General features: G+C 36.7%; 1 protein-coding gene across 1 annotated transcript; it reads right to left on the bottom strand.

Moving 5' to 3' along the window:
* Positions 1 to 12,163: 12,163 nt before the first annotated feature.
* LOC141493792 (Y-box-binding protein 1-like) lies at positions 12,164 to 13,085 on the bottom strand. The gene is given in 2 exon segments (XM_074195126.1): positions 12,164 to 12,539; positions 12,541 to 13,085. Coding segments are annotated over 2 exon segments (921 nt in total).
* Between the last annotated feature and the right edge of the window lie 5,562 nt (positions 13,086 to 18,647).

Raw genomic sequence — 18,647 nt, 5'->3', positions numbered from 1 at the left:
AAAGTCTAGGCTCTTATTCATCTCTTCTGTAATATAGACCTAGCAGTGGCACCACTTGCAAAATGGTAGGCATGGTTTTTCAAGTAGTCCAATAATTTTTAAATTATCTCTCCTGGTTCTATTTTCCAAATCAGTTGCTTTTCCAGTGAGATATTTCACATTTTCTTCTAGTTTTTAATTCTTTTGGTTTTGTTTTATTATTTCTTGATTTGTCACAAAATCATCTGCTTCCCTTAGTTACATGCTGCATTTGAAGGGATTATTTTCTTCAAAGAATTTTTGTATCTTCTATTGAATCTGGCCAAATCTGTTTTTAAGGTATTCTTCTTCTCATTGAACTTTTTGAAGTGTTTTTTACCTTTGATCCAAACTGGGTTTTAAGACATTCTTTTCTTCAGTATTTTTTTGTATCTCCACCAAACTGCTGACTTGATTTTTCTGATTACTGCTGACTTGATTTTTCTGATTTTCCTGCATTACTCTCATTTCTCTTCCCATTTTTTTCCTCTACCTTCCTTACTTGATTCTCAAAATCTACTTTGAGTTCTTACATGGCCTAAGATCAATTTATATTTTTCTCAGAGGCTTTGTATGTAGAAGCTTTGAATTTTCTATCTTCTGAGTGTATATTTTTATCCTTCATAGGTCCAAAGTAATTGTCTATGGCTGATTTTTTTTCTTCTGTTGTTTGCTCATCTATAACTTAATTTTAACTTTTTGTTAAGGTGGACTCTATTTCCAGTGTGGATGATGCACTCCCAAGGACCTGCAAGTTCTCAGTTCCTTCAAGGTCTTATAAGAGTCTATGACTGCTCTCCTCATCTGTCCTCTGGTCAACATGCCCGAAAACTGTGAGGAGAGTCCCTGCTCTGCTGCAGGTGGTGAGCTCTGTTGTGTTTCTGCTCCTTTTCCTGAGACTGGGGTCCCAAAGTGCAACCCAGATCTTGGTATATACAAAGCAACAGAGTCCTGCCTCAGGCATAGCAAAGAGACCACTGCAATCTCCCCAGACCCCTTTATTGTCAATGAGCTGAGAGCTCTGGAAGCACTGCCAGCTGGCTCTATGCCAAGTGGCTCCCTGGATCTGCTCCTGGTCTCCTGGAGTGAGGTCTGTGATGAGGGCTAAGCTGGTCCAGTTTTCCTGTTGACTTTCCCAATTATCTTTGGCAATTCCTGGGCTTGGAGATCAGGAAACCACCATTGCTGCTACAGACCCAGGAGCCCCTAGGAACCCAGGTGCCAAGTGTCTGTTCCTGAAGGGCTAGAACTGGTTTGCTTTCTAACCCTGGGATAAGAGATCCTTCCTTCAGATTCTCCAACTTATCTTGGACTGGAAAATAGTTTTATTCAATATTTTTGTGGGTTCTTACACTCTAGAATTTGGTTGAAATCATTATTTAAAGGTATTTGAAATAGTTTGGGGGGAGAATTCCATAGAGTCCCTACCTTTACTCAGGATGCCTGGATACTAAAATTCTAAATAAAAGGCTAGGTAGGGTCAGCTAGGTGGTGCAAAGGATAGAGCATGGACCCTTGAGTCCAAATCCAGCACCAGACTCTTAATACTTAGTTAGATGTATGACCTTAGGCATGTCATTTAACCCCACTGTGATGCAAAAAAATAAATAATATATATAATGACATAGTTGGATTCATACCAGGAATTCAGGATAATTTAAATTGAGGAATATAATTAAAACAATCAATTTCATTAATAATGAAAGTTAAAATTCAGGAAAAATCACAAAATCATTATATCAATTTTTGAAGAAAAAACTTATGATAAGGTTCAACATTAGTTTTCATTTTAAAAATATTGAAGGATTTGGTAAGGCTTCCCACCAAGATGGTAGAGAGAAGACAGGCACAGTTCTAAAATCTCCTGATCTTTCCCCATATTTGAAATGAAACAAACCTCTTAACAGAAATCTGATCAACAAAACCTAGAAAGAAAAGCCAGGAGAAAGAATATCTACTTCAGGTTCTGTCTTCTTAAATCGTGTGTGAGTCTGGGTGCAGAAGGCAAACTCTGCTGGGAGCACGAACCAAGGCAAGCCTGGGAGCCTGGATTAGCCACAGATTAACCTGATTAGCAGCAGGGCTGGAGCCTTGGGAACCTGAGGGTCCAAGAACCAGACTTGCTTGATCAGCAATGTGGCTGGAGCCTGATAGAACACAGGGGCTTGGGTCAATTAGGGAGCAGAGGCATTGTGTTGGCATTGAACCTCAGGAGCTTTCCAACAGGTCTAGAGGGAGAGTTCTGGTGTGGGAGAGCTACAGACATCTATCCCTGAGCCCCACTGGTCAGGAGGAACTCAGAGTCCACACCTCCATTTCAGCTGAAACCTCTTCCCACAATTACAAACCTGCGCAGGCACAGGTATGTGAGCAGCAGAAACACCTCATTTGACAATAGGGAGAGTGATGACCTCACCCCAGGGTATGGCCCACTGTTGATCAAAGGCAAAAGTATTTAACATATTCAATCACTCCCGCCTCAATCAAGGTCACAGACATGCCAGAGAAAACAACCTGGAAACTTACTGGCCAGCTGGAGATATTACATTCAGTAACCAAAACCTCTAGTACCCCCTACTAGCCAACTGGAGATATTCCACCCAGTGAGTAAAGCCTCTAGGAATTCCAACACCAAACCTCTGTGAACCAGCCCCTCCCCAACTCAAGGTCTTAGTAAAATGAAGAAAGGCCAGCAAGAGGAAGGGTCCATAGAAAAATTCTTGGAAGGAAAATACCCTAACTTCAAGAGACCTAGAATCTCTGAGGAGAATATGATCTGGTCTCCAGCACAAAAAGACTTTCTTGAAGAAATAAGGAAGGAATTTGAAAATCAATTGGAAAATTTGAGAAAAGAAACCCAAGAGAAGATTAACACCTTGCAACAAGAAAACAAATCATTAGGAAATATAATTGGACAAACACAAAATGAGAATAATGTTCCCAGATCCTCGATTGGGAAAATAAAAAGTGAGAACAATTCTCTCAGATCCTCAAATGGGAAAATGAAAAAAAAGAAAATAATTCTCTTAAACCCTTAATTGGTCAAATGGAAAGCTCTTTCAAAAATAGAATTAATCAATTGGAAAGTGAGTTGCAAAAGGTAAATGAAGAAAACTCTTCTCTAAAATAAAGAATGGAGTCTGTGGAAACTAATGACTTCATGAGACAGCAAGAGCCTGTTTCACAAAATCAAAAAATATAAAAACAAATAGAAGAAAATGTAAAATACCTCATCAGCAAAAACACTGATCTCGAGAATAGATCAAGAAGAGACAACCTGAGAATTATAGGTCTTCCTGTAAACCTTGAAGAGGAAAAAAAAGCCTAGACCTAATATTACAGGATTTAGTGATAAAAAAATTGCCCTGATGTCATGGAACCAGAGGGCAAAATAGTTATTGAAAGACATCTCACCCCTCTGGAAAGAGATCCCGATATGAAAACACCGAGGAATGTTGTGGTCAAATGCCAGAACTATCAAATAAAAGAGAAAATCCTGCAGGCAGCAAGAAAGAAGAAATTTAGATACCAAGGAACCAGAGTAAGGATTACACAGAACCTAACTGCATCAACATTAAGGGATCAAAGAGCCTGGAACAAGATATTCTGAAGAGCAAGGGAGCTTGGAATGCAGCCAATAATCCACTATCCAGCAAAGCTGAGCCTTCTATTTCAGGGAAATGATGGACATTTAATGAAATGGAAGATTTCCAACAATTCCTGATAAAGAAAAACAATAGCTACATAGAAAATTTGGACATCAAACAGGAGACTCAAGAGACACATGAAAAAGTTAAAAAAAAGGGGGTATAAAGAAAAAAAAATGTTATCCAATAAGATGAAACTGGCTATATCCCAGCATGGGAAAAAGAGTCTCAGAACTCTAAGGAATTGTAACTCTATCAGAGAGAATATACTTAGCCAGAAAGGATGGACACTCAGGACTTATCCATGAGACTGCTACCCAATGGGATGAAACTCCCTATATCACTACTTGGGAGAAAGACTCTAATATCTCTCAAGAATTGTAACTCTATTAGGGAAAATATACTTAGCCAGAAGCAATGGATACTCAGAATTGTCCATGACTCAGAATGATTTAAAAACACTTCCTCTTTAAAAAGGGGGACAGGAAGAAGACAGGAGGAGGAAGGGATTTGAATGGGGTAAAACTCATTGCATTAAGAGGTACAAAAGACCTATGGTAATAGAGGGGAAGAAGGGAGGAGATGAGAAATACCTAAAAATAACTCTCATCAGATCTGGCTTAAAGTTAACTTACACACACACACTCAGTTAACTTAAAAAAATCTTACGTTTCAAGTATTAAAAGGGGAAAAGGGCAGGTGGGGAACAGATACAGGGAGGGGGAGAAAAGGGGGGAGCTAACAAAGGAAGGGAAGGGGAAAGGAAAAATGAGAAAGGGGAACAAAAGGGGAGGGGATGGATATAGGAGGGCAAATACATTGAAGGGGTGGTATTCAGAAACAAATTACTGGGGAATATAAATAAAGGTAAAAGGGGGGAAAATACAAACAGAGGGAAGATAGCATGGAGGGCATTAAAGAGTTAGTAATTATGACTTTGAATGTGAATGGGATGAACTCTCCCTTAAAATATAAGCAAATAGTAGACTGGATTAAAAACCAAAACCCTACAATATGCTGATTACAATAAACTCATTTGAAGCAGAGGTACATATAGAGAAAAGGTAAAAGGTTGGAGTAAAATGTATTTTGTTTCAGCTGAAGTTAAAAAAGCAGGGGTAGAAATCCTTATCTCAGACAAAGCAGCTGCAAAAATATAGGGTTAAAAAAGATAAGGAAGGAAACTATATCCTCCTAAAAGGTACCATAGACAATAAAGTGATTTCAATACTGAATATGTATGCACCCAATGGTATAGCATCCAAATTCTTAGAGGAGAAGCTGAAAGAAATACAGGAAGACATAGACAGCAAAACTCTACTAGTGGGAGAATTCAACCTCCTGCTCTCAGATATAGATAAATCAAATCATAAAATAAACAAGAAATAATTTAAATAGGTAGATTGTTAGAAAACCCACATATGATAAATTTATGGAGGAAATTGAATGGGGATAGAAAGGAATATACCTTTTTTTCTACAGTACATGGCACTTAAACAAAAATTGACCATTTACTGGGGCATAAAAATCTAATAATAAATTGCAGAAGGGCAGAAATAGTGAATATATCTTTCTCAGATCACAATGCAATAAAAGTCATATTCCATATTGGGCCAGGGAGATATAGACTCAGAACTAAGTGGAAACTGAATAACCTCATTTTAAAGAATAAGTCGATAAAATAACAAATTATACAAGGAATTAAATATTTTATCCTAGATAATGACAATAATGAAACAACATACCAAAACCTATGGGATTCACTCAAAGCAGCTGTCATGGGATATATTATATCATTAAATGCTTACATGAATAAATTAGAGAAAGAGGAAAATCAATGAACTAAATATGCAACTAAAAAATTAGAGATAGAACAAATTAAAACTCCTCAATTAAATACCAAATTAGAAATTATAAAAATTAAGGGAGAAATTAATAAAAACAAAATCAAAACAAATATTGAATTAATAAATGAAACTGAGTTGGTTTTATGAAAAAAAATTTTAAAAAATTGATAAATCCCTGGTCAATTTGATTAAAAAAAAGAAAGATGAAAACCAAATTGCTATTATCACAAATCAAAAAGGTGAACTCACCACCAATGAGGAGGAAATTAGAATAATAATTCAAAATTATTTTGCTCAACTCTATGCCAATAAATTTGTCAATCTAAGTGGAATGGATGAATATTTACAAAAATATAAGTTGCCTGGGTTAAATGAAGAGGAGATTATATAGCTAAAGAACCCTATTTCAGAAAAAAAAATTCAACAAGCCATCATTGAACTCTCTAAGAAAAAACTCCAGGGCCTGATGGATTCAAAAGTGAATTTTACCAAACATTTAAGGAACAATTGATTCCAATTCTATATAAATTCTTTGAAATATAGGTGAAGACAGAACTCTGCCTAACTCATTCTATGACACCAATATGGTGCTGATATGTAAACCAGGAAGAGTTAAAAGAGAAAAAGAAAATTATAGATCTATCTTACGGATGAATATAAATGCAAAAATCTTAAATAAAATCTTAGCAAAATGATTACAAGTTATCACTAGAATAATACATTTTGACCAAGTAGGATTTATCCCAGGAATACAGGGTTTGTTCAATATTAGGAAAACTGTTAGTATAATTACATATATCCACAACAAACCTATCTAAAATTATATGATTATATCAATAGATGCTGAAAAAGCTTTTGACAAAATACAGCACCCATTGCTACTAAAAACACTAGAGAGTGTAGGCATAAATGGACTGTTCTTTAGAATAATAAGCAATATCTATCTGAAACCATCAATAAGCATTATATTCAATGGGTAGAGGCAAGAAGCATTCCCAATAAGATCAGGGGTGAAACAAGGATGCCTATTATCACCACTACTATTCAATATCATATTAAAAATGTTAGCTTCAGCAATAAGAGAAGAAAAAGCAATTAAATGAATTATAATTGGGAAGAAAGAGAAAAAACTCTCTCTCTCTTTGCAGATGGCATGATGGTGTACCTAGAGAATCCCAAGAAATCATCCAAAAAATTATTGGAGGGAGCCAAGTTGGCAGCATGAAGGCAGCATTTCCCTGGGAACTCCTACCCCCCAAACTCCAAAAAAAAAAACAAATGAGGGCTCTAACCAAAATTTAGAGGGGCAGAACCCACGGAAAGACTGACACATTGATACATTTTCCCAGTCCAAAATAACTTAGAAGTCCTGTGGGAAAGGTATGTTTCACCAGGATCAGGGGTTGGGGAAAAAAGCTGTAACCACAGAACAGCCCAGAGTAGCCCAGCCCAGCCCAACCCAGCCCAGCCCAATACAGCCCAGCCCAGAGGTCACCAGCAACACTTTGAAGGGACAGTGAGAGAACTCTGTTCCAACAGAATGAGTGTGGAGTGAGGAGCACCACCCATAGAATCTGCAGCAAGAATCTGGAGAAAGCAGCCTGAAACCCCAGAGACAGTAAGGGAAGTCAGCAGCAATTTCTCTGCTCTCCCTGGGGTAGGATTCTGTTGTTTGCCTACACTCAAATATTGCAATTTGGGCTTCCATACTAAATATCCAAGCTGGATCCCTCCATATAGCCCCAGGGAAGAGGGAAGTACTGCATCCATTTAACATAACAAAGTACAGGCTAGAGAGCATAAGACCTTGGAGGAATAAAGGTCCCAGTGAGGTGTCCCTCCCCCCCAAAAAAAAAACAACCCCAAAGCCATGCAAGTGCTGTAACTTAGTCTTGGGAAGAGGAAATGAGTAAGCAACAGAAAAAGAAGAATCTGACCATAGAGAATTACTTTAGTCCCATGGAAGATCAAAACACATACTCAGATGATGACAAAATTGACGTTTCCATATCCAAAACCTCCAAGAGATATAGAAAATGGGCTCAGACTATGGATGAGCTCAAAAAAGACTGTGACAAGAAATTAAGGGAGGTGGAGGGAAAAATGGGAGTAGAAATGAGAGTGATGCAGAAAAATCATGAAAACCAAATCAAAAGCTTGGTGAAAGATATACAAAATATACTGAAGAAAATAATATGTTTAAAACCAGTTTAGACCTAATGGAAAAAGCAAAACAAAAGACTGATGCAAAGAATGCCTTATAAAGCAGAATTGGTCAGCTGGAAAAAGAGATAAAAAAGCTCTCTGAAGAAAATAACTCCTTGAATTGCAGAATGGAACTAAAGGAAGCTGATGACTTTGCAAGAAATCAGGAAGAAATAAATCTCTTCAAAAAAAAAAACAACAATTAGAAGAAAATGTGAAATATGTCATTGGAAAAACAACCCGACCTTGAAAACAGATCTAGAAGAAATAATTTAAAAATTATTGGACTATCTGAAAGCCACAACGAGGACAAGAGCCTAGACTTCATTTTTCAAGAAATAATACAGCAAAATTGCCCTGAGAACCTAGAAGCTGAGGGTAAAATAGAAATCAAGAGAATTCACCAGTCACCCCCTGAAAGAGATCCCAAAAGAAAAACTTCCAGGAATATTATAGCCAAATTCCAAAACTCCCAAATCAGAGAAAATTCTAAAAGCTGCCAGAAGCAAACAATTCAACTACCAAGGCCCCATAGTCAGGATTACACAGGATCTGGCAGCACCTACTTTAAGCATTCATAGGGATTGGAATATGATATTCCAGAAGATAAAAGATCTGGGTTTACAATCAAGAATCAACTACCCAGCAAAACTGAGCATCCTCTTTCAGGGGAAAAGATGGATTTTCAATGAAACAGGGGACTTTCAAACTTTCCTATTGAGATAACCAGAGCTGAACAGAAAGTTTGATGTTCACATACAGGACTCTGGTGAACCATAGAGGGAGTGGAAGAGATGGACTAACTATGAGGAACTTGATGATGTTGAACTGTTTGTATTCCCGCACAGGAAGAAGATATTGATAACTCATATGAAATTTCCCATTTATAAGAGTTGTTACAAGGAATATATATATATATATATATATATATATATATATATATATATATATATATATATACAGGACATAGGAAGGAGCAGAATATAAGGGAATGATATGGTAAAGGGATGGAGTCAATGGGTGACGGGGAAAGTACTTGGAGGAAGGAAAAGGAGATGAAGAAGTAGCTGAAAGATTTCACAAAATAGACAAGAAAAAGCTTTTGCAATGGAGTAGGGGGGAGGTAAGGGGGAAAGAGTGAGCCTTCATCCTTAGTGGAAATGATCTACACACTTAATAGGATGAGGAAATCTATCTTACCCTAGAGAAAAATAAAAACAAGGGGATGGGATAAGGGGCAATGGGGGAAGGGAAGGGGGGAATAGGTGATAGAAGAGAGGGAAGATCAAGGGAGAGGGTACTCAGATTCAACACATTTTTTGGACAGGGCCAGAATGAAAGGAGAGAGAGAATAGAATAAATTAGAGTAGGGAGAAATAGTGTGGAAGTACAGCTAGTAATACCAACTGTGGGAAAAAATATTGAAGCAACATCTCTGGTGGACTTATGATAAAGAAAGGAACTCATCCCAGAGACAGAGCTAATGAAATCTGAACACAGACTGAAGTACAATTTTTTTCTCTCTCTCTATTCTTGATGTTTCTCATCTTCTTTGGGGGAGGGTTTATGCTTATTCTTATGTTTAGTCTTATAACACATTCAGTTTACATCAATTTATGACATAAAAACCATGTAGAGACTATCAGACAGCCTTCTGTGGGGGGGAGAGGGAAGTGAGGGTGGGGGAAAAAATTTTAGAATTCAGAGCCTTGCAAAAAATGAAGGGTACATATTAGTATTGTATATAATTGGAAAGCAAATAAAATGAAAACTGACAATTGCAGTTAAGGTAGGAGGAAATTGGGATCTCCAAAAAAAACTACTGGAAACAAATAACAATTTTAGCAAAAGTTGCGATATAAAATAAACCCTCATAAATCCTGAGATATGACTAGCAAGATACAGAAGGAAGAGCTAGAAAGAGAAATCCCATTCAAAGTAACCTCTGACAATATAAAATACCTGGGAGTTTATTTGCCAAGGCAGACTCAGAAACTTTTTGAAAACAATTACAAAACACTTCTCACACAAATTAAATCAGATTTAAATAACTGGGCAAACATAAACTGCTCATGGATAGATCGAGCTAATATAATAAAAATGACAATTCTATCAAAGCTAAACTAATTGTTTAGTGCCCTACTAATCAAAATTCCATAAAAATACTTTAATGAGTTATAAAAAGTTGTAAGTGACTTCATATAGAGAAATAAAAAAAATTAAGAATTTCCAGGGATTCGATGAGAAAAAGTGAAAAAAGAAGGTGGCTTAGCCCTACCTGATCTAAAATTATATTATGAAGCATCAGTCATCAAAACTGTCTTATATTGGTTAAGAAATAGAATGGTGCATCAGTGGAATAGACTAGGTGTAGCAGCAGGAAATGATTATAGTAATCTACTGTTTGATACACCTAAAGAGTCCAGCTATTGGGATAAAAACTCTCTCTTTGATAAAACTGCTGGGGAAATTGGAAGTTAGTATGGAAGAAACTTAGAATAGATCAACACTTCACACCCTATACCAAGAAAAGACCAAAATGGATTCGGGATTTAGACACAGAATACAATATTATAAGCAAATTAGAAGATCAAGGAGTAGTTTACCTGTCAGATCTATGGAAAGGGAAGCAGTTTATGACTAAGAAAGAGATGGAGAACATCTCTAAAACTAAAAACAAACTAGATGATTTTGATTACATTACATTAAAAAGCTTTTGCACAGACAAAACCACTGTAAGTAAAATAAAAAGAAATGTAGTAAACTGGGAAAAAATCTTTACAACTAATGTTTCTGACAAAGGACTCCTTTCTAAAATATAGAGAGAACTGAGTCAAATATATAAAAAACAAGCCATTCCCCAATTGAAAAATGGTCAAAAGATATGCAAAGGCAATTTACAGATGAAGAGATCAAAGCAATACATAGCCATATGAAAAATTGCTCCAAGTCATTACTAATTAGCGAAATGCAAATTAAAGCTTCTCTGAGGTAACATCTCATATCTCTTAAGTCTGGCTCATTTGACCAGAAAGGATAATGATCATTGTTGGAACGGTTGTGAGAAATCTGGGACACTATTACATTGTTGGTGGAACTATGAACTCACTAACCTTTCTGGAGAGCAATTTGGAGCTATACCCAAAGGGCAACAAAATGTGCATAACCCTCGATCCAGTACCACTACTGGGTCTATACCTTGATGAGATGATGAAAAGGGGTAAAAACATTACTTGTACATAAATATTCATAGTAGCCCTGTTTGTGGTGGCAAAGAATTGGAAATCAAGTAAATGTCCTTCAACTGGAGAATGGCTTAGTATACTGTGGTATATATATATATATATATATATATATATATATATATATATATATATATATATATATGTCATGGAACACTTTTGTTCTATTAGAAACCAGGAAGGATGGGAATTCAGGGAAGCCTGGAGGGATTTGCATGAACTGATGCTGAGTGAGATGAGCAGAACCAGAAAAACACTGTACACCCTAACAGCAATATGGGGGCAATGATAAACTTTGATGGACTCGCTCATTCCATCAGTCCAATAATCAGGGACAATTTGGGGCTGTCTGCAATGGAGAATACCAACTATATCCAAAGAAAGAACTGTGGTGTTTGAACAAAAACCAAGGACCATTACTTTTCATTTAGAAAACAAAGCTGATATGTTATTGCCTGATCTTGCTATCTCTTATACTTTATGTTTCTTCCTTAAGGATGTGATTTCTCTCTCATCACATTCAATTTGGATCAATGTATACCATGGAAACAATGTAAAGACTGGCAAATTGCCTTCTGTGCTGGGTGGAGGGAGGGAAGTAAGATTAGGGGAAAAATTGTAAAACTCAAATAAAATCTTTAAAAAAAAAAGAAAGTATTGGTAAAAATGGATTCCTCCTTAAATTGATAAAAGAAATAGTATTTCAAGCATTATTTGTAATGACAGGAAGCTAGAATCTTTCCCACTTTGTTGTGAAGATCAGAAGGAAAGCAAAAAATTGGGGAAAATCAACTTATAGACAGTTTCTTTTGTGTACCAATTCTTTTTTTTTATTTAAAGACCTTTATTAACAGGTGCTTGCAGTTTGTGGATTTTTGAAAAAATCAGGTGTACTTTTATACAAATTAAAAATGAGGTTCTTAAAAATCTCAGATTGACCAGATATGAAACAATTTAAAAACCTTTAAAGGTATATTGAGAAAACCAGGCTTTTAAAAAACATGTTTGTCATTCCCCAAAAATAAAAACCCCATGCTGCATAGAAAATGCAGAGAGTTCTAGTTATCTGGTCAATAGCAAAAAGAAAGCACTTAGGTCTTCCATTCCAAATCTTTTGTTCATTTCTTATTATTGCTGGAATTTCATATTCTTTCTTCTTTTATAATGACTAAACCGGATGATGGTAGAGATGGTGAGCAGGCATTTACTCAGCCCCGCCCTGCTCAGCCTCCGGAGCGGTCATATTGTCAGCTAGCAGTTCGGCTGCTTTTGTCTCTTTGCCATCTTGTGGTTTAGGGTTCTCTGGGCATCTGCGCTTGTCATTGAAGTTACGGCGGTACCGACGTTGAGGTGGCTGCTGACCCTGGGTCTCATCTCCTTGGTTCTCTTTGTCTTTTTCATTACCTTCCTCTCTAGGCTGTCTTTGACGAGGAGGGCCCCTGCGGAATCGTGGTCTATAACCCCGATACATATTCTGTCTCACTGGTCTACCTTGTTCTCCTGCACCCTGGTTGTCAGCTCCCTCCATGACTTCTCCCTGCACAGGAGGGTTGGAATACTGTGGACGCCCATAGGGTCTAAGGTGGGAACCATCGCCCACGGTAGGGACGACGTGGTCGGGGCTGGCCTTCTGGAGCGCTCTCTGATCCCTCGTTCTTTTCCCCACTCTCACTATTCTGGTGATTCTGCTGGTAGTTCCGTGGAGGACCCCTACGACGTGGATAACGTCTGTAATGGTTACGGTCGGCTGCATATGGAACACCACCAGGGCCTGTAGCATTAGCTGCCTCCGCACCCTTTTCTCCTTCAACAACATCTAACTCCACAGGCTCTCCATCTCCTACACAGCGAAGGTACTTCCTGAGGATATTCTTCTTTATGGCAGTCTGGTGTACAAATACATCTTCCTTGGTGTCATTCCTGTTGATGAAACCATAGCCGTTTCTTACTTTGAACCATTTTACTGTTCCCAAAACCTTCGTTGCGATGACCTTCTTGTCCCCGCCTGCGGGCGCCGCCGATGTGAGGCCGCCGGGGCCGCCGCTGCCAGTGATGCCGGGCTTGGTCCCGGCGGTGCTGAGGGCGGCCCCCGCAGGAGGCTGCTGGGTCTCGGCCTCGCTGCCCATGGGTGCGGTGATGGTGACTGGGGCCTGCGGCGGCTCCTCCCGGGGTGTGATGGTGACTAGGCCGGCGGTGGCAGTGGGGCTGCTCTCAGGGCTCTCTGGGGTCCGCTCTCCGCTCCCGCTACCGATCAAACCTTTATACCAATTCTTTTATGGTTCTTTTATTGTTTATTGATCCTCTATGGCCTAAACTTTCTTTTCTAATTATTATTTTATTTATTTATTTTCAGCCATTTACATATACATATTTTCAAGTTGCAAAAATTCCTTCTGCCCTCACTTGCCTCTCCCTTCCCCTCAGCAGTGAACAGTCAGATTAGCATTGTACATATCGATTTTGATAAACATGTTTACAAATTAATAATAATTATTTTTGGTATGAAGAATTAGGATTAAGAGAAAGCGATTCATAAGAGATAATTTTTACAAAGTGTTCATCAGATTCTGGAGTTTTGGTTTGTGTGTGTGTGTGTGTGTGTGTGTGTGTGTGTGTGTGTGTGTGTGTTTTGCTTTGTTTTGTTTTTCTTCCTCTGAACAGGGATAACATACTCCATAAGTGGTCTAATACAGTTGTCCTAGCTCTCAGAACTGCTGAGAGGAGCTGCTTCCAACAAGTTTGTTCATCTCACAATGTTGTTGTCGATGTGAACATTGTTCTTTTGGTTCTATACCCTTTGTTCAGCATCAGATCCCTAGTCGTTAAATGCTTGTCTAGAGTCTGACCATTTACGGTTTCTTATAGAACAAATATATTAATGTACCATAACTTATTTAGTCATTCCCCAATTAATGGGAAATTCCCTCAATTTCCAATTCTTTGCTACTGCAAAAAGGGCTTCTATGAATACTTTGAAACATGTAGGACTTTTCCCATTTTTTATAATTTCTTCTGGATATAGTCTGAGAATTGGAATTGCTGTGTCAAAAGGTATGAACAGTTTTATTGCTCTTTGGACATATTTCCATATCTCACTCCAGAAAGGTTGGATTAGTCCACAACTCCACCAGCAATGCATCAATGTCACAATCCTCTCACAAACTCCCCAGCATTGCTCATTTTCCCTTTTTCTCATCTGGGCTAATCTAATAGGTATGAGATATCTCTAATCAATAATGATTTGGAGCAATCCTTCATCTGAATATATATATATATATATATATATATATATATATATATATATATAGAGAGAGAGAGAGAGAGAGAGAGAGAGAGAGAGAGCTTTAATTTTTCATTTGAAAACCGTCTTGATATCTTTGACCATTAATCAATTGGAGAATGACCTTATAAATTTGATGCAATACTCTATATCTTTTAGAAATGAAACCTTTATCAGAACTCTTATTTGCAAAGATTGTTTCTCACCTTTCTACTTTCCTTCTAATTTTGGCAGTATTGATTTTATTAGCACAAAAACTTTTTAATTTAATATAGTCAAAATAATGATTTGTGCTCTAATTCCTGTTTTGTCATAATTTTATCCCCTTTCTATAAATCTGATAGAGAATTTCTTGTTCTATTAATTTATCTATGTATCACTTTTTATAGTCAGTTTCTTAGATAAGGATCTCATACCTAAAAATAAATAATTAATTTTGTCAAATCTATAAGAATGCAAGTAATTTCCCAATTGATCAATAGTCAAAGAATATTAATTGGAAATTTTTTGATGAAAATATTAAAATAATCTATAGTCATGTGAAAAAAATGCTCTAGAGATATGAAAATTGAGATATCATATTATAGATATCAAAGTGGTTAAAATGATTGAAGTAGAAAGTGACAAATGTTGGAAAAAATGGGGCAGTAATTTACTTTTGGTGAATTGATCCAACCACTTTGAAAAGCAATTTGGAATTATGTCCATAGAATTATTATTATACTTTCCCTTGACCCAGCAATACCACTATTAGATCTTGTTTCCCAAGATAACTAGAAAAAAAGAACAGTCTGAAATATTTACAGCAGCTCTCTTCATGCAGGCAAAGTACTGGAAAATTGTGGGGATGCCCATCTATTGAGGAATGGCTGAACAGGCTTTGGTATATAATTGTATTGGAATGCAACTGATAAGTTCAATGATCTTGGAAAAAACATAGATAAATGTGCCTGAAATAATTAAGAGTGAAATGAACAGAAACAAGAGGATGTTATAACAATATAACAATAATGTTTCAAGAACCACTTTGAGTGACTAAGCCATTCTGACAACTATAAATAGTCAAATAATAAAAGACTTATGCAGGAAGACACTGTATGTATCCAGAGAAGGAATGGTAAACAGAAATATGTTTAAGATGGTTTTGCATTTATGTGTATACACAGATATCTGTGATTAATGATAATCAGCTCTAGAGCAGGGGGTGGGGGAGAGGGAGAGGAAAGAAAAAAGGACAAAAAAGAAAGTCACATGATACCTTTATCATATATTTAAAATAAATAGCAAGTTATACATAACAGATTTGCAGTTTCATGAAAAATCATCTTTTTCTATTCTAATATAGTAAAGAAATGCTTGTTGTATTTCATAAGTTCAAATGTGCATGTATCTCTCTTTCTCTGTCACTCTGTCTATCCATCCCATTGTCCTCATCTCTGTCTGTCTGAACCAATTTCTTTGTTTTTTCTTTCTCTTTCCTTCTAACTTTTATTTCTTTCCTTCTTTCTTTCTTTTACTTCCTTCCTTCCTTTCTACCTTCCTTCTTTCTTTCCCTCCTTCCTTCCTTCCTTCCTTTCTTTCTTTCTTTCTTTCTTTCTTTCTTTCTTTCTTTCTTTCTTTCTTTCTTTCTTTCTCTTCTTTCTTTCTCTCTCTCTCATTATTCTAATAAATATCAGCCAACCATTCACTCAACAAACATTTATTAGGTATTTATTATGTGCCAAGCAATGTTATAAATTTTCAAAGCACAATGTAAAAACAGCCTCAATCATATTTATTCAGCTGTTAAGTCATGTGTGACTCTTTGTGACCCAATGAATGCCAGGCCCTTCCATCCTACATCATCTTCCTAAGTCCATTTCTCATTTCTGTGCTTCCATGACACAGTCTATCCATCTCACACTCTGCCTTCTCCTTCTCCTTTTGCCTTCAAAATTTCCCCACTGTAGAGCCTTTTCCAAATGAGTCTTTTCTTCTTATTGTGTAGTCAAAATAATTTGCAGCATTTTACTATTTCACTTTTGAGCAAGTTCTAGGTTACTAGGAAAGTCTACCCAGGTTGGCCTCTTGGCCAAGGCAAAATTGACAATGACCTCAGTGATTCAGGTCATCAAGTTCTATTCTCTCATAACATTAGACCCTGGAGAATAAATCTGCTGAATTGTTCAAATAACATTTATCTCTTTTTTCCCCAGAGACATAGTTCAAAATCCCAGAGACAATTTCATTTTCTGTTTGAACAATAGGGGCACGAATAATTCTTTAAAAGAATCAGCAGGGCTTCTCATTCCTTTCTGCTCTGAGAGAAGTAATTTTTCCTGACAATGCAACACACATGTCCTGGGTTGAACATATGTATGCACTGCATGACAGCTGGTTACCTAAGCAGCTGCAATATAACTAATTGAAGTGGAGGTTAGAAGGATATTAAGAATTGTGAGCTATCTTCTTAAAAAAAAAAACTAATTTCCAGAAGAACATAACATTCTTCCCCACTCCTATTTATATTGATGTTATAGAGGTAAATAGGTGGCACAGTTGATAGAACACTCAACTTTGAGTTAGGAAAACATGAGTTTGAATCCAACTTCAGACAATAAGTTAGCTGTGTAAATCTAGAAATATAGTAAATCTATTTCCCTCAGTTTTCTCATCCCTAAATGGATATAATTATAGCACCTCCCTGTCAGGGATGTTGGGAGCACTTTTAAATCTTAAAGTACTATTAATATTATATTGATGAGTATTTTTTTTAGGTTTTTGGCAAGGCAAATGGGGTTAAGTGGCTTGCCCAAGGCCACACAGCTAGGTAATTATTGAGTGTCTGAGACCGGATTTGAATCCAGGTACTCCTGACTCCAAGGCTGGTGCTTTATCCACTACGTCACCTAGCCACCCCTGATGAGTATTTTATTAAAGAAATTCAGGTGTCAGGAATCAAAGCTTTTAAGAAGCTGAAATATTCTTTTTTTCCTTGATTTCAGTCAATTCTGCATAGATTTATAAACTATTAGAGTTGGAAAAGACATTAAGGAACATTTCATCCAACATCCTTATTTTAAAGATAAGGAAACTGAGACAGGAACAGGTGAATCTTTGGGGTAGTGAAAGGAGTTCTGGAATTGAAGTCAAAAGATCTACATTTGGTTTCTGATGACTTGCCATACTGCCTATCAGATCTTAATGAAATAACTAAATTAATAAAATAACTGCGTTAATTTCCTCATCTACAAAATGAGGAAGTTGGATTAAGTGATCTCTAATATTATTTTCTTATAAATGACAGATTTAGATTTGAAAAGGACCTTGAGGGGTCATCTAATCCAACTCTCTAATTTTTTAAAGAAGAAAAGAGAGTCACAGGAATACCGAGTGACTTACCCCAAGCCACAAAGCCAGTAAGTGTCCAGGATTCAAATCTAGAACATTTGACTGAAAATTCAAATTTCCATCAGACCCCATTGCCTTTTAAGTGATTTGTCCAAATTTCCAGAGTCAGTTAGTGACAGAACTGAAATTCAAATTCAATATTCTAGACTCCTAGTCAAATAGCCTTGGACATTATAGGGCAAAATTTCGATTATGAGTTCTAGCAAAGGTCTTGATAAACTATATTTTTCTATTAGACAAAACTGAAGTGATATGACATGATTGAGGATAGTACAATCAGAGGTATAGAAAACATCCTGGCACTGGTTTAAAGAATGGAACTGTTCTATATGGATAAAGCTTTCACACTGTCCAAAGTTCGATTTACACAATTTTATTAAATAACTACTATGCATAGACATGAGAGGATGGAACATTTAGAGAGATGAACTCAAAGCCAGAAAGTTCTGAGTTCAAGTTTCATCTCTGTGATATTACTAGCTTTGTGACCATGGGCAAGTCATTTTAACTTAACCCTCAGAGATCTTTAAGAAAAGTGTTGATCTACTTTAATAGAAGGAATTTTCTCTACTGATAATTTCCTAAACAGATGTAATACCCAGATTTCATCCCTATGCCCATAAGCTATTATGCAGAACAAGGTTAGAAAGTTTAAGTGGCAGTCAAATGCATACACTTAGGAAAGTCTATAGTGTTAGAATAATAAGTGCAATTTGGGAAAGAAAACTGAGTTTCATGATTCAAGATTTTCTATCTAGAGAGTTACTATCCTGCTTTCCAGAAACTAATGTCAGTATTATGCATTATCTTCTATAATAATGACTGCCATCCAGATTTTTAGTTTCTGGGTAAGGTTGAAAAGTGTAATAAACTTGGGGGGGGATGGAATCAATCTCAAGAGCACAGTAGTCAATAAATCATTGTGTGATGTTTGGGAATATGATGCATCCAAAATCCAATCCTATTTTTGTAGTGGTTCAATATAAACAGTCATTCAACTAAAAGCAAACCACCAACA

Source organism: Macrotis lagotis, chromosome 7 (assembly GCF_037893015.1).
Source record: "Macrotis lagotis isolate mMagLag1 chromosome 7, bilby.v1.9.chrom.fasta, whole genome shotgun sequence".
Lineage (NCBI taxonomy): Eukaryota > Metazoa > Chordata > Mammalia > Peramelemorphia > Peramelidae > Macrotis > Macrotis lagotis.
Note: the sequence above shows the minus strand (reverse complement) of the source record. Positions and strands in the feature narration are given on the sequence as shown.